Here is an 18,375-nt window from a genome sequence, read left to right as displayed (position 1 = left end):
TGGGATCCCCACAGAGAGCCTGCTTCTCCCTTTTCCTCTGTCTCTGCCTCTCTCTCTGTCTCTCAGGAACAAATTAATAAAATCTTAAAAAAAAAAGAATTGTAAAATCAATCAATATGTTCTTACAGCCTTCTGTGGAGCATCGTAACAGGTGACTACAGAAGTGATTTAACTCTCCTATCTATTCTGGAAAATTAAATGTTTTTTTGTAGAGATGATAATCGCATTTTGTTTTCTTCTGCTAGGGAAAGGTGAGCATGGGAAACCTTATCCCCTCACTGAAGAGGACCGTGATGACTCAGCTTACAGGGAAAATGGTTTCAATATTTTTGTCAGCAACAGTATTGCTCTGGAGCGGTCCCTGCCAGATATTCGCCATGCTAAGTGAGTATAAGCGAGCTCCACATGCAGAGTGGTTTTCTTGGTCTTTTTTTAAAAATTATATTCAATGTTTATCACAGCAGGATATGTTACTATAAATTTTGCCATAATAATTTTTAAAAAATGCATTTATATTTCATGATCTTAAATTTGTTTCATTTAAATTGAAATAATTTGGGACACCTGGGTCACTCAGCAGTTGACTGCCTTCAGCTCAGGTGGTGATCCCGGGGACCTGGGATTGAGTCCTTTATCAAGCTCCTGTGGTGAGTCTGCTTTTCCCTCTGCCTATGACTAAGTCTCTGTCTCTGTGTCTCTCATGAATAAATAAATAAAATTTAAAAATAAGTAAATAACTTGGAATAATTTTTAAAGTTAAAAGGAAATAAGTACCAGCTTTCTAAAACTGAATTCACATTTTCATTGAATTGCCTGTATTATCAACATTTAAAATAAAGTATTCTAAGATATTACCCATATTTTTACCTTTGATCATGTAAATGTTAAAGCAGATTTTTTTGGGTGATTAGCACTGTCAGACCTGTCCACATATATATGACTTCATTTTCACTGCAGCCATATTCAGTGCCATTATTGCTACATCTTCCATAAAGAATGCCTACAATAAATGCATCCATAATCCAAAGGCTATGATTGGTTGCTCAGTTTCCTATCACTTTACAAATTGTGGCTTATCAATTAACACTGAGTTCAGTTTTTACTGAACCGTAGTTAAACATGTGCAAAAGGAAGCAAGAATGGAATTATATATAGTTTCTTAAAATCTCACCCCAATCTACTCTTAACATTGCTTACTGTACTTTTTTCTTAGCCTGTTATGATTTTCCTGTTAGCATATACAATGCCAAAAGTAAGCCAAAAACATACTATATGATCAGAATTTGGAGTTTGTAGAATTGCCATACATATTGGATAAATCTATCCAATTGTGCTAATATGTTTACCCTTGCCTGCACCTCAATATCCCTTTGGAATCATTGAAAGGAAGAAAATCCGAGAAAATAAAAATAACGGCAGGGCCCCTGGGTGCTGTAGCTGGTTAAGGTTCTGACTCTTGATTTCAGTTCAGGTCATGATCTCAGGGTCCTGGGATCCAGAGCCCCATGTTGGGCTCTCTGCTCAGCAGGGAGTCTGCTTGAGATTCTCTCACTCCCTCTTCCTCTGCTCCTTCCCCTGCACTCTATCTCGCTCAAAATAAATAAATAAATAAATAAATAAATAAATAAATAAATAAATAAATAAATCTTTAAAAAATAAGCGCTACTAATGAAAATAGAGATGGTAACCTAAATCAAACCAGTAATATACAACAAAACTCTTAATTTAGTGCAAAAATAATTAACCCTTTCAAAAAAATCACTAAATTAAGGTTTGGCGGATCAGTTTTTAGTTGCCATATTGTGTATTTATAAATTTATTTTAAAATATTAAAGAATTACTGGTTTCCTTCTCAGGTCTTATGTGAATTTGGATTTCCTGATATAGTTAAGCAGAGGATTAATGTGAAAACAAATCAATTTTCGCCTAAACTGAATGCTTTGTATATTGGTTTAGGCCTTCTAGCTAGCCAAATTATTCCCAAGTTACCTGAAATTATCTACAGTAATTCCCACTGACCAAGAACATTTCTAGTTATGAGAAATTTTAATACCTAATTGCACACCATCAAAGATGCTTTAAATTGCATTGTTGGCATAATAAATGTGCTCAGAGAATAATTTCTATCCACCTCCTCCCCCACCCCCACACTTCCAATCTTTTAATGTGTATTCAAGTGGAAAGAATTGCAGATGGAAACAGTGCAGAAAATCACTGAAGTCAAAAGAAAGCTGATATTCCCATTCTTTTCAGAGAGTGTATTTTTAGTATAACTCCACCTTTTGAGAAAAGATATTCTTAGGCAATAATGAAAAAGAAAACAGAAAAATGGAAAGAAAAATATTTTGAAATTTTTATTAGAGTTATTGAGTTATGGTATCGGAGGGCATTATTCTAAATGTTAGGGGAGACAAATGTGGCTAAAATATGGGCACAGACCATACTTAATTACTGAGGCTAGATATCTAGTGGGATAGTCCTCTACTAAAATGACACTAAAATAGCAAAGAAACCTTTTTTTAAAAGATTTTATTTATTTGAGAAAAAGCATGAGCAGGGAGAGTAGCAGACAGGGACAAGCAGACTCCTCACTGTGCAGGGAGCCTACGTGGGGCTGGATCCCAGGAACCTGGAATCATGGCCTGAGCCGAAGCAGATGCCCAACCTACCAAGCCACCTAGGCACCCTTAGGAAAAAACTTTATTAGAGGGTTGAAGATGGATGACATCAAAGGCTTAAGTGCAGGGCGACTAGGAGTGATAGTTTACCCCAGTTAGTCTAGTATCTAACTTTCAGATGCAGGAATACAGATCCACTGCAACCTCATTTGGTCAAGGTCCTCCATGTAGGAAATTGAGAGCCTAAAACAAAAAAATCTTACGGGGATCCCAATGTTGAAAGTCGTGTGCTTTTGACCTTACATATGCTTTTCAAAATGTACGCACAGATAACCACAAAAGCATGCAGCTCTGTGTGAGTGGTTCTTGAAATTATGAAAGCAAACTGACACATACTGCATCCAGCATTACCAGTTAACTAGGATGCAGGTAATTGACCACAGCTTGTTTATATTGGCAGAATCTGTGGAAGAGAATGCAAAATTTGTGTGACTTTTATAATCAAACATAACAATTCTCCATTAGCCAATTCAAATTATAGGCTCAAAGTGCCAGAAGAGAAAAATTTATTTTCTTTGCTCTGGGATTGTGTCATGGAAAATATTGGGGAATTATATCTTGCAGTCTTGGTGAGGGGTCTTTATTCCCAAACACAGAATTGTAGTTCTAACTCCACTGTTCTACCCTATGGATCACTCTCTCTGTATATACAAGTGCTCTCTCATTCATACTCTTACATTAAGTTTAAAAAAAAATCATGGTTCTAGCTGTTTGACATGCTTAGTGTATATTCTCGTTCACTGTAAAGAATTTTCAATTTTTAGAACATGAGTTATTTCAGAAATCTCAATCCAGAACACATTCTTCTTTTAGCTGTCCTGCTTCTTTCTTGTCCACTAGCATAAAAATGAACAGCTTTCCTTTGGCTGTATTATTTCATTAAGTCAGGAATATATTCTCATTAAACGGGGAGCCATAGATTTAGGAAAATCAGTTGACATGTGTCCAATATTTCAATTGTTCTTACTCATATCCTAATAATAAATTTCAATGGTCTAATTTATGTTTTTAAATATCTTACATTTTTCCAAAACTTTTAGCATCTCCCTATCTTGTATGTTACAATTTAATTTTTTTGTTTCATTTTGTTTATCATCTAAACTTTGGTATTGTCAAATATTTTACCCTTCTTCCCTATTCATACCTTTACCCTTTTGGTTGACTGTTGTACTTTTCGAAGACCCATTTGTGCATTTAAAATACTCCTTCTTCAGTTGCTGCCTAATTATGTCTACTATCATAGTACTTCGGCTCAACCTGAGATCTGTCCTTAAAACGTATTATTTTTGTATGTTATTTAATGCAATGATGATAAGAACTTTGCTATGAGAGTTTCTGCATGACAAATTATCAGTCAGTGGGTATCTTGTTGGCCTGGCTTCATTTTACTACAATTCAATTTCCTTCACCTGTATATTGATTGTGCATTTTCTTTGTATTCAGTCCCTCCTCTAGGATGCCACATCTCTGTGTACTGTAGAACATTTCATTTTGACTTCCAGGCCAAGATAATAAATATGAGCATATATTTAGAATAAAACTACATATAAAATAGGGAAGTAGAAAACCATAGAAGAATGAGTGGCTTGCATAGAAAAGAAACTCATACACTTACGTATGAATGTATTGTTAGCAAGATAAGATTGAAGAATATTTGAAGGATTATTACTCCCTACACATAAATAAAGTTATAAATAGTTACCACAAATACTCTCCCAAATGTGATATAATTAATATGTGCAAGATGAAATTACACCTATGAAGAGAAGAAATGCATGAGATTAGGCTACATAAGAATCATGTATAATAGGAACATTGAGGTAGGCTTTACAGAGGATTCAGTAAATGCATCATGAAATGAAATTCATTTTTTGCCGTTATAAAAGAATACATGTTTATATGGATACGCAGTCATGTACATACACACTAATTAAAATTCATTTATAAGTCATGTACATACACACTAAATAAAATTCATTTATGAGTAGCTGGGATATTTTTGTACTAAAAAAATTCTACTCTGAATTGTGGCTTTTCCTTTTCATTTAACTTTCCTTTACATTTTATTTATATTCTTGAGATAGCTTCATGACTTTGACAATAAATAAGATACTGAATATTGAGGAAAACTTCTGTGATATCTCAACTCTTGGGAAAATATACAAGAATTTTTACAACCCCTTGATTATATGAGTGCTTTCAGTAGTGTTGCAGATGTATAACCACCTGTACAATTTCAGAACCAAATGAGAGATTGTCCTAGAAATGGTTGGAAATTAAAATATTATTTTTATTATTGATAGGGTTCTCTTGGTCGGCATGATTTAGATGTGGACTAAGTGTGAATTCCAGAATGAGGCAGATTCAGCCTTCCAGTCATAGATATTGTTGAACATGCAAGGACAGTTGTATAACATAAGGCATAAAGGACAGAGTTAGCTGTCTGACCTCTGCAGGCAAGCAAATTCCAAAGCAGAAGGATGAAGGAGGGGCTGAGCAAGCCTGATAAGCTTACTAACACAAATTCATCTGTTGTGTGTCTTCCATTCTCCTAGAGTGTATGAGAAGATAGAGAGAGATGAAGAATATTAATCTAATGGCTATCCCTCTACATGTGAACATCTATCGAGAGGAAGGAGTCTCCTCCCTAGATGAATAGTGCATAAAATCTACTTAGTATATGTGAGAAAACACAATTTCTCAACATAAACAACTTTTGAGTGAATTTTTTATTTTTCAGTGCCTTATAAACTAAGCATTCCTGCCTTCTGGAAATTATTTTGAATAATAATTCTAAAAAACTTTACTTCCATGATTTGCACTGTGGTGCTGAACAATTCAATTTGTCATTTTTAATTTCTATTTACCCACTTCACCAAGTGAGGATGCTCACTTTCTTTATGTATCTCACCAGGTATTAAGATTATTAAAATTAAGACCAGGTTTACCAAATCAGTTGCAGCATGATATATTCAGTTATTTCTTTTCTTTCTGATGATAATCCTTCTGCTTAACTTCCTTCTTCTCCAGTTATATCATGAAGATAAAAAATATATGGAGATCAAATGAACTGTAATTCTAAAATTTAAATTGTAAAAACAATTAAATTTTATGAGTCAATTCTAAGTTTGAGGAAAATAATTATACTGTCTAATTTTTAAGCTATGATTTAGTGAATGTGCTTAGAATAATTTTATATGAAATAGAAAACTGCTATTTATCTGTTTTGACTCTTGTCCATTGAATACTAGAACTCATTCACAGAAATGTTTGAGTTTAATCATTCAAAAGTGTTCAAGGATAATTTTTTAAATTTCTCAATGTCAAAAGTTACATAAAAATGTGGGAGGCACTGGCATTCTTTCATGTTTTTATTATGATTTTCTTGTGAAGTTGAGAAGTGTCTTCTTTCAACAAATTTACAAATGAATCTGAAATAAATTAAGCTAAAATGACTATTCATCCACTCCAATCAGGTATGAATACTTCACAGAGAGAGATGGGAAATGTATCATTTGAATCAAATGTGGTTCCAGACTAAGGTATGTCTAACAATGACAAAAGAAAGAAAAAGAAGAAAGGAAGAAAGAAAAAAAAAAGAAAGAAAGAAAGAAAAAAAAAGAAGAAAGAAAGAAAGAAAGAAAGAAGAAAGAAAAAAAAGAAAGAAAGAAAGAAAGAAAGGAAGGAAGGAAGGAAGGAAGGAAGGAAGGAAGGAAGGAAGGAAGAAAGAAAGAAAGAAAGAAAGAGAAAGACCCAGCTAAATCACAAACAGCAAATTGGGAGAAGAATGACCAGGAACAGCAGATAGGAAATAATCATTCACAACTATAATTCAAATGAGTATCTTTCAATATTTTTTGTGAACCAGTTTATGCAAACTAGTATAGACTTCAGTACATTTTTATGTTTCTAGGGATACTTTTTTTAAAACCCTAGTAAAATAACAAAATAATTACACACACAATCTCATTTATTGACTAACGCCTGAAGGGTATGGAAGAGTTTTTATCACTATAACTAAAAAGTATATCTTGTTGAAAGAAAAATTCTCCTAAGATAGTTAACAGTTCAAGAGCTGTCAGACATTTAGCTTTTGGAATAAATGACAGATCATGAAACAGATTCTTAGAAAGGTGGAATGAGGATGAGCACAAGGGCACTAGAGTCTAAAAGACTGGTAATTTGAAAGTTGTGCAGTGCACACACAACATAAAAAATAAAACCAAAAAAAAGTTCTAAAAATAAAATTACAGCTGCTTAAAAATGTCTAGTGAATTTTAAACTATATTTTTGTAACCTTTTAACAAGAAAAGGATCAAATAACATAAAACTGAAAACGTAAGGTTGAAAAAGGGATTCACAACTTTAATTTCTTAAAGAGAAGAAAATGGGAATTTGATATAGTGTTGTATATTATTCTGTAAGATTAATCCAGCAATAGCAATTCTAAATTTGTTCCTTCTTTATTTTACTCCCACCCACAGAAGTTTATTGAAATGAGGAGTAGAGATTAATATTTTAACCTATTTATTAAAAAGGTGAGAAAGTATGCCATTTTTAAAAGATTTATTTATTTATCTTAAAGAAAGAAAGAGAGCATGAGTGGGGGAAGAGGTAGAGGGAGAGAATATCCAAGCCGACTCCCACTCAGCACAGAGCTGAACATATGGCTAAATCTCATGAGCCATGAGATCAGGACCTGATCTGAAACCAAGAATCATATGCTTAATTGACTGAGCCATTCAGGCACCATGAAAATCTGCCAGTTTTAAAAGCTGACATCTTGGGATCCCTGGGTGGTGCAGCGGTTTGGCGCCTGCCTTTGGCCCAGGGCGTGATCCTGGAGACCCGGGATCGAATCCCACATCGTGCTCCCGGTGCATGGAGCCTGCTTCTCCCTCTGCCTGTGTCTCTGCCTCTCTCTCTCTCTCTCACTGTGTGCCTATCATGAATAAAAAAAAAAAATTAAAAATTAAATAAATAAATAAATAAATAAATAAATAAATAAATAAATAATAAATAAATAAAAGCTGACATCTTACTGGTGAAAAATTGGATGTATTTCCCCATATGATTATGGCATAAAATGGGTGTCTCATCTCACCAATTTTATTCAACACTTCAACACTGTACTGTATATTGTAGCCCAGGCAATTAAGCAAAAAATAAATAAATAAAAGACATCTAAATTGGAAAGAAAGAATTAATATCAATTAATTAATTGGCAGATGACATAATCTTCTGTATGGAAAATCTTGGTGAGTACACTAAAAAAATAAATAAATAAAACTTATTATAACAAGTACAGCAAGGTGGCAGGGTACAAAAGCAATATACAGAAATCACTTTATTTTTATACACTTAACAATGAATAATCTGACAATGAAATTAAGAAAACGATTCCATTCACCACTAAGTCAAAATGAATAAAGTACTTAGGAATAAATTGAACAAAAGTGACATCAAACATAATACTTTGAAAACTACAAAACAGGGCAGCCCGGGTTGCTCAGAGGTTTAGAGCCACCTTCAGCCCACCATGTGATCCTGGAGATTCGGGATCAAGTCCCATGTCGGGCTCCCTCTGCCTATTTCTCCCTCTGCCTGTGTCTCTGCCCCCCTCCCCCCACCCCGTGTCTCATGAATAAGTAAATAAAATCTTAAAAAAAAAAAACTACAAAACATTGTTAAGGCAAATTCCAGAAATGGAAAAAACATCTCATGTTTGTGGATTAAATTTAATATTGTGAAGATGGCAATACATTCCATAATGATTTACAAATTCAGTGAATTCCCTATCAGGATCCCAGCTGACATCTTTGCAGAAATTGATGAGCTGATCCTAAAATTCATATGAAATTGCAAGGGACAAGGATAGTCAAAACAATCCTGAAGAATAGTAGTCAAATAAGATGACATATGCTTCCTGATTTCAAATTTATTATAAAGCAACAGTAATTAAGATAGTGTGGCGTTGGTGTATGGATAGATATTTGGATCAATAGAATATAATTGAGAGTCCAGAAATAATTCTATACATCCACGATTAATTGATTTTTTGATTAGCCAAAACTTTTCAATATGGGAAAAATATTTTTATTTTAAGATTTTATTTATTTATTCATGAGAGACAGAGAGACAGAGAGAGAGGCAGAGACACAGGCAGAGGGAGAAACAGGCTCCATGCAGGGAGTCTGATGTGGTAGTGGAGCCCCGGTCTCCAGGATCAGGCCCTGGGCTGAAAGTGGCGTTAAACCACTGAGCCACCCAGGCTGCCCCCCAGAAAATATTTTTAAATAATTGGTACTGAGACAATTAGATAGCCACATGCAAAAGAATGATCCTTACGCAGAAAACATAAAAATGTTATGTTATAACATAACATATAACATAACATATGTTATAACATATATAACATATAACATATATATAACATATAACATATGTTATAACACAAAGTGTATCCAAGACCTCAGCGTAAGTGTTAAAAGAAAAAAATGTGGAAATAAATCTTCATGACCTTTTATTTGACAAAGTATTCTTAGCTATAATACCAAAGTATAAAAAATACAAGAAAAAACATAAATTTGGCTTCATCAAAATGAAAAATTCTTATGCTTCAAAGTATACCCTCAGGAAGGGAATGATAACCCACAGATTTAGAGAAAATATTTGCCAATCATTTATCTGATACAGGACTTGTAACTAAAATACATAAAGAGCTTTTATAATTCAATAATAAAAAGGCAAACAACCCAGTTAAAATATGGGCAGATCATCTGAATACTCAAATTCATGAAAGGGTGTTCATCATCATTAATCATTAGAAATAAAGATCAAAACCAAAATAAGATGCTGCTTCACATCCAGTAGGATAACGAGAGCCAGGAGTTCAAATAAAATGTCAAGGATGTAGAGAAATTTGAATCCTCATTATGTTTCTTGTGGGAATGCAAAATGGCATCAATTCTTTGGAAAATAGTTTGGCAGTTCCTCAAACAGTTAAATACAGAATTAACATATAACTCAGCAACTCCGTGTCTAGGTATACACTCAAGAGCAATGAAAACTTATGTCCCCACAAAAATTATATATTTTTATAGCAACCTTATTCATAATATCCAAAAGGTAGAAAAAGCCCAAATGTCCACTGATGGATAAATATATAAACAAAATTTGGTATATCCATACAATCATGGAAGATTATTCAGTCATAAAAAAGAGTAACATAATTATAAATGCTACATCTTTGATTAACTTTGAAGACATGATGCTAAATGAAAACAAGATCCAAGATGTCACATAATATATATGATTCTCTTCATGTGAATGTTCAGAAAACGGAAATCTGTAGAAACTAAAATAAACAGTATTTACTTTAGGGCTGTGATGGGATAAGAGGAAGGGTATAAGTTTTATTTCTGAACTGATAAATATATTTTAAAATTGTTTATGCTGATCGTTGCACAGGCTGTGAAGACACTAAAAACTATTGAATCTTGCATCCTAAATGATAAAACAAATTATTTGTATGGTATGTGAATCATATCTCAGTAAAGCTATTTAAAAGAATAAATCACTCTCCATTTTCTCCAAGACAAATTATTTTATTTCACTTCTTTATTATTACCAAATGAAGTGATTTATTCCTCTGGTAGACCTTATCATCTGAGTCAATGTCATACATACCAATCTCTAGGGTTTTGTATATAGTAATATATGCCTATTTGTTTTGAAGTGTTTGGTATTTTCTGCAGAAGTGGAGAATTTAGGTATTAATATTTTTATATTTTATTATTCTGGCTTAAATTTAATTTTATATGATAAAAAAAGCTTTGATACCTCCACATTTGTACAATGACTTCTTTACCTATTTTTCCCTCCAGCTATCAACTCCAACTTCTATATAAATATTGATTTCCTCAACTCCCATTCCACTCTAAAGCAGTTCTAATTTGATTCAAGACACTGCAGTGCCATTAGATTTTTTTCTTGCCAAAGTCACTAATTATTTCCATGTTGCCAAAATCCAATATATTTAAAAGTCTTTGTCTCAGGGAACTTTCCAGACTTTGTCCCTTCTTTCATTTTTAAGCACTCTTGTCTCTGTTTTGAGCAATGGGAACACATTTGCTTTTTATCCCCAGATCTTTCCAGTCTCCCCTACAAACAGTTCATCTTTATCTGATGGCTAGATATTAAAGTTCACTGATGCTCTGTACTGGCTCCCAGGTGCCTCATTTTATTTACTCCTTCCTTGCTGATTTCATCTACAATGGCCTATTAATTCTGTACCCAAAAGGTAGTGCCAATAGGATCTCAAATGCATGCACATCACTGAATCTCAACTATATCCACCGTCATTTTCTAATTGGAATCCTACACACTCCTTTACACACTCCCTCTTGCTCTTGTGCAATACATTCAGCAGAATGAGCAATAGTGAGCTCTAAGAATTAAGGCAGATCATTATATCCCCCCAGCTAAAATACTTAAAAGACTCCTTGTTGCATTAAAAGTAATAGCAGAGTAAGAAAATCCAACACCTGCCTCCATATTCTGATCACTGCGTATCTCTTGCTTCCTCTTTTGCCTTTCCCTCTGCGTTCAATATATTTCTGCTACAATGAACAGATAGAGCCATGAAACAGAAAACTCTTTTGTTCCTCAGTATAGACATAAAATAACACATTACATTAAAGCATTAATCATATCACCATCTAAAATATTAACTTACAAAACAGTTCCTATGCAATAGGTGACCAAATACATACATGCATACATACATACATAGTGATTATCTCCCAGCCCCACTAAAAAAACACACTTACATATACTCGGCATTCCAAACCAATTTTTCAGGCCTGTCAACGACAAAATAAATTGCTAGTTATCACTGCTTTATCAAACCCAACTGACATGGCAAGATTAGAACTAGAAAAACAGTGTGACTAAAAGCAGCCATTGAAAATTGAATATGCTGACATTAAAACAATTACTATGTAAATTGGTGCCTGAAAATGACTTCTATAGATATGCTCTATAGTATGCTTGTCAGTAGCCAGATGCCAAGTTGACATTTTATTCTGCTGCTGTTGAGAATGGGCTGAGAGAACTTTAGCTGAACCAAAATGTTTTTTTCAAGAAATCAAATGACAAAAAGTTGAAAGAATATAAAGAAATGTCCTCCCCTTTCTGAGCATGAGTGATTCCCTTGAGAAGTTAAAAAATATATGTAGATGTGGTTGACTAACTATAACATACTTAGCTATTCTGATAATCTAGTTCAGGAATCTTCTTAAAATAAACTTCACAGAATTAAACTACCTGAACCGTCATCTATCAGCAAAGCCATTTAAATGGCTTCGGATAGACCGAGACAATAAATCAATTACTTATTAGGGTTCTGTACATCATATTGAAACTGACACAAATGTATCAAAACAAAGTCAGTATGTACTATATGTACATGTATATATATATGTATATGTATGTATATATGCATATATATTGTATATATATATAATTTTTCCCCTGTATTAATGAAGTCAAGCAAATTGTAGTATTTTGAATTGGTTTCCCCCCACATACATCCTAATGAAAGTAACTGGATCTGAATTGGTACTGTCTTCATTTCAGGGAATTGTCATGATTATTACCATGATTATTACCATGATTATTAAAGAATGGCTCAAAATCACGGAGAACGTGGGCCCCAAAGGAAGTCCAAAATATAACTCTTTGCCGGTTTAATGTAGTCATTACTATGCAATAACATTTTACATGTTTGGGATGCCTGTGTGGCTCAGCAGTTTAGCACTGTCTTTGGCCCAGGGCCTGCCTGATCCTGGAGACCTGGGATCGAGTCCCACGTCAGGCTCCCTGCATGGAGCCTGCTTCTCCCTCTACCTGTGTCTCTGTCTCTCTGTGTTTCTCATGAATAAATAAATAAAATCTTTAAAAAAAAATGAGTTGTTGGAGGTAGCAGGCAGTACTCTGAAATCTCTCCCTTTTATGTGGGTGCTTAGACCATTTACATTCAGTGTGATTATCCATATGGTTGTCATAATATACCATTTTACTATTGACTTTCTATTTTTACTATTTAATCTTATTCTCCTCTTCTCCTGTCTGTAGCTTCTTTCAGTTTAACTACATATTTAATTATTCCATTTAATCTTTTGAGGGGGGGCATAGTAGATATAATTCTTTACTGTGTTATCTTAGTGGTTGTTTAGGGCTGATGGAATATAATATTAACTTATGGTCTACCTTTAAGTAATGTTATGACTTGATTTATAGTATAAGAACCTTAGAAAAGCATGTATGCATTTTTCTACCTCTGGTCTTTATACTATTACCAATATACATTTTGCTTCAATTTCTATTATAAATCTCAAAATGCATTGCTGTCATTTTTGCTGTACACAAAGCAATTATCTTTTTAGATATGAAAATAAACTAGTAATTTTATTGTTTACCCACATAATTAACTTTCCTGTTATTTTTTCTCATTTGTCTACATAAAAATTTTCATTTGTCTATTTTTCTCAAGGACTTCTTGTAACACTTATTGTGCAGATTTTCTGATGAATTAGTTCATTCAATATTTGTATATCTGAAAATGTTTTCATTTTGACTTTGTTTTTGAAGTACATTTCATTGACTTGGGAAAACTATTTTTCTCTTTAATTTTTTTTTCTGTACCTAAAAGATGTTCCCCACTTCCTCACTATCCTGTATTATTTTTAACAAGAAGTCTGTTACCATCCTGGTCTGTGTTTCTCTGGATTTCTATCTTTTTTTTTTTTTTCTGACTGCTTTTAATATTGTCTCTTTATCACTGATTTTAACAATTTAATTATATCTACTTATTTTCTTTCCCTAATAGTGAATTGTTAGTGATGCAAATAGTCCTTTGGCCCAGGGGTCCAGGCCCCTTGAGGGCCTGTATTCAAATGACAATTTGTCATAATTTTTTAGTTATAGATATTTATTTGTATATATTATTCAATGGTTTATTTCTAAAAATATCTATGGAGAATACATTGTACATTTCACAAAAATGTTTGAAATACTAAAGTTATTGCCTAACCCATTTAAAAATATTACAGCATTTACATACTTCTAAATGATCGGATTCTTATAGAGATGTTTTAAAGGCTAAAAAATAGGATGATAATCACATTTCCAAAAGATTATGTAAGCAGAAGTGATGAATATTGGGTTCTTATTCTTTGTTCTGTGCTATCTAGCTGTATGAGTTATAAATGCTTTACAGAAAATTGTAAACTTTTAGGTCAGGAATAGTCATCATTGTACCATTTCTTTACCTGCTATATTATTTTGCCAATTTGAGTGTAAAATAATCTGTTTAACTTTCTAAATCTGTAAAGGTCTCAATTCTCAATTAAATAAGGAACTAAAATTGATAATTTTTGAAATGTGGTTGCAGCTCTAAAATGTGTTGCAGCTGTTTCTATAGATGTGAACCCTTATGTATTATAACTTTTTTGTCTATGAAGAAATTAAAGAAATTTAGTTAAATCTTATCTAAATGTAGTCTTGTCAGGTAGTTTCTATTTTTCATTTTCTCCCCCCCCCCTTTTTTTTGAATGAAAAAAGGCAGAAGCCTAAAATAGCTGTGTTCATTACGCTTATTTGCCAAATATTTCTGAGTAATTCCTTCTGGATCCTATAGGATTGCACTTTCTGGGCCCTTGTGCTGTGTGACTGATTCTGACCAATGAGTTGTAAGTAGAACACAATATGTCATTTTAGAGACAGACCATTTATTTACCAGCTTGAGACCCATCAGTGTTCTCATTTACCTCTAGCAGAGTGATTAACAATGGTAAAAACATTGGCTGTTTGCACTGACTGCAGTGAGCAGAGATTCTCCTGCCAAACAGTGGTGAACAAATAAAGCAGCAAGAAAGATGGAGCCATTGTTTGGAGCCATTGGCATTTGGGGTTGTTTATGACCACAACATAACATTCTGACTGATATATTTAATATAAGCAGATAGAAAAACAAACAATAAAACAAAAAATAAAGCCATACATTAAATAAACTAATGGAATGACCTATAGATTGAAATATGCAAAAAAGTTCACTGAAACATTTTATTCATGTCTTGCAATCCAAGAGTTTAAATTTTAAAAATGTGTGTTTTGATAGTGTACCCAAAACAAAATATTCAACCTAAGGTACTAAGAGGGAATGCAATGTGGAAATGTTGGGGTCCTGGAGCAAACAGCCAAGAAAGACTTCTTGAAGCATCTTTGGTGCAAAAAGGTGGTTCTATTAAAGCACAGAGATAGGACCCATGGGCAGAAAGAACCAAGGTCATGAGGAGTGGCTGATTATATACTTTCAAGTTGAGAGGGGATTAGGGAAAGCATTAAGTCTCTAAGGAATTTGGAAGCAAGGTTACCAGGACCTTGAGGGGCCAGCTGTTGTTAGGAAAATGTCATTTACTACTCTTGGTAAAGAGTAGTAAAGAGTACCTTGGTCATGATACACTTCAGATATATACCAGGAAGCCATATGCTTGCAGGATGATTGCTAAAGAGTAGTAAAGAGTACCTTGGTCATGAGACACTTCAGATATATACCAGGAAGCCATATGCTTGCAGGATGATTGCTAAAGAGTAGTAAAGAGTACCTTGGTCATGAGACACTTCAGATATATACCAGGAAGCCATATGCTTGCAGGATGATTGCTAAAGAGTAGTAAAGAGTACCTTGGTCATGAGACACTTCAGATATATACCAGGAAGTCATATGCTTGCAGGATGATTGCTAACATATATATTGGTGGGGGGGAGGGGGGATTGGGGGGTGGGCAGAGATAAAGGAAGTTTCCAAAGGAATTTTTTTTATGTTAAAGGAGACTTACAGGATCCTGGAGGTTGGGCTAATGTTAAGCTAAGTTTGACTTTGCCATTAGCAAGGTATTAACATAGGAGCAGTTGAGTTCGTACAGAAAGGTCACTCTGCCTGTCTCAAGGACTTGTCAATGGGCTGTAAGTTGTAAAGAAACTTTTTTTTTAATTTTTTTTGCTTTTCTTCTCCACATCAGAATGTTTAGGTGATGGTCAGGAGAATGTGAAGGTTTTAAGAACCTCAAATGCAAGTTTAGTTAAATGCCCACAATAAAAATGTTGACATTGGTTGCATGAGTAATAAAATAACTCTTTAAATATAAAATAGCACTATAAATATATATGAATATGTATACATATATCATTAATAAGTCTGGTACTTATTTTATATATCTGAATTAAAATGCATTGATTGGCTTATTGCTATTGTTGAAAAAAAAATCTTATTTTTGCGTGTGAAATCAATGAAATTATAAAGATAAATTAATATAAGTATGAAAGGAATGACATTACATTTAAAATAGACAATGTTGCAAATTAAAAATAATTTTTAAATCTCTCAGTTTATCAAATACTAATAGGGAATATCAGAAAATGTTTGTGCATTTTGTTTTGAGAAAACAGAAGAATATGAGAAACTTTCCATTTATTTTCATTAATAAGAATGGTTTAGCAAAATATTTATAGATTAATTTTTTGTTAGCTTTTTAATATACCTTCCCGATTTGTCATTTCTCTCAAGTAACTTTTAAAGAACTTAAACTATTTCTTTTGTCTCTCTGGTACATTTAAAATTTGAAGAGTGTTTTTGCCATCATTTAGGTAAATTGTTAATAAAAATATGTTATGTAACATCTCTTACTTAATTTAATGACTCATCTCTAAGCCATTCTTAAACTCGAAGTTAATTTTATGCAAATGCTTATTTTAAAATAACATAGCGATATGAAATGCAATAATTACAGGCATTTTCATTCATATTCCTATAAGCTTAATGCAAAAATGTTTTAATTGGTCCCTATTTTCTCTTCAGAAATTTGCTACCTACCTGTAACATAAACACATAAATTGTGTTTGACTTTATTTTACTTATTTCTTCAACACAGTTCCATATTACCATATTGTTTTCATATTTAACACATTTCCATTCTCAACCTGATTTGAAATTAAGCCTAAAATATACAGGTTGCAGATTCTCAATAAAGCCCTGGATATGCTTCAATATTTCTAGTAAAGCTGAGAAGCAGTCATTTGGAGCACAACTCCTAGAATCCAGTGGCTGAGGTTGGGAATAAATTCAGTTTTCTTTGGAGCAAGTTAAGTACTAGAATGACTAAATATAATTCACTCAGATTAAACCCTGGTTTTCTTTAGAGTAAAAAATCAGATCAGTATCCTCATTATCTTTTGCCAAAACTATTACAATCTCCAATCTTTCTGTCTCATCTCTGCTCTCTTCATTGTCTGCCTTAATATGTAAACATGATCCTGTCTCCCTCATCACTAACAGTATGTGAAATATTTCACGTTGACTTCAGGCTAACGTCCAGATTCCTTAGAATCACTTTAAAGACCCTACATGATCTATTCTTAACATACAGACTCATCTATAAAGACTTCTCTAATTCTTTCAGACAAAGTTAGTCATATTTCCTTTGGGCTCTGATTGCTGTGTGCCATCTATTATGTCACTTGTGTCATTTGAGTCAAATCATTTTATATATCTGCCTACTGGTCTGTGAATCCTTAAGGGAAGAAACCATAATTTATTCAACTTCCCATCCTAAGTGTCTCTCACTTTCCCTCGTGTAGTCCCAGTCTCTCCTAGTTTCCTCCCTCCTTCCACAGAGGACTTGACAGATAAAATAAGAACAATTAAGAAGCAATAGCAGCAATGACAATAATGTAATATTTATCAAACCTTTGCTATTATCAGATATGCTTACTGTACTAAGTTCCTTGCATGGATTATGTAACTTAATTCTCATGAACATATTATGAAGGTTGTTGGGGCTTTTAAAATTTAATTATTGGTCAGCCCCGGTGGCGCCGCGGTTTAGCTCCGCCTGCAGCCTGGGGTGTGATCCTGGAGACCTGGGATAGAGTCCCACGTCGGGCTCCATGCATGGAGCCTGTTTCTCCCTCTGCCTGTGTCTCTGCCTCTCTCTCTCTCTCTCTCTCTCTCTCTCTCGCTCTCTTAAATAACCTCCCCTAGTCACATGAGTGTGAGTGGCAAAGCCATCATGTGAACCTAGACGTCTGATGTATAAAGTATGATTTTTCAATATTTGAGAAATGATTATCAGCACAAGATATTAGGGGTTTTTCCATGTTGGTAATTGAAAAAAAATTATACACATACATGTAAAGAAGGTAACTTTATTGCTAATAATCTGCTGATTAGGATAAGGCTATTTTTATATTACACTGTGTCAAGTCATGATAGCTGTATTTTATTAGGCATGGGGAAGACTCTGGGCAGAGCATCAGAAATTAAGAAGTTGAGGGGCACCTGGGTGGCTCAGTGGTTGAGTGTCTGCCTTTGCCCAGGTTGTGATCCTGGTGCTCGAGTCCTGCATCAGGCTCTGCTAGGAGCCTGCTTCTCCCTCTGCCTGTGTCTCTGCCTATTCTGTGTGTCTCTCATGAATAAATAAATATTAAAATCTTTTTTAAAAAGAAAGAAATTAAGAAGTTGAAAGAAATAAAATACATACATGAAAATATAAAAAAAAAATTAAATGTCTCCAGGCATAACAAATTGCAAGCCTCGTAATGCAACAGAAGTAATATTTTTAAAAGAATTTTGACC

The 18,375-nt window shown here is 33.7% G+C and overlaps 1 protein-coding gene across 1 annotated transcript in view; it reads left to right on the top strand.

Annotated features, from left to right (window-relative positions):
- Nucleotides 1-18,375, top strand: part of GALNTL6 (polypeptide N-acetylgalactosaminyltransferase like 6) — a 1,153,240-nt gene that overhangs the window by 493,871 nt on the left and 640,994 nt on the right. Inside the window, exon 5 of the mRNA XM_055299901.1 lies at nt 246-384. Within this exon, the coding sequence (XP_055155876.1) occupies nt 246-384 (139 nt within the window). The remainder of the gene's footprint in view (nt 1-245; nt 385-18,375) is intronic.

This window comes from Nyctereutes procyonoides, unplaced genomic scaffold (assembly GCF_905146905.1).
Source record: "Nyctereutes procyonoides isolate TBG_1078 unplaced genomic scaffold, NYPRO_anot_genome, whole genome shotgun sequence".
NCBI lineage: Eukaryota > Metazoa > Chordata > Mammalia > Carnivora > Canidae > Nyctereutes > Nyctereutes procyonoides.
This window is presented reverse-complemented; position numbering and strand designations above follow the sequence as displayed.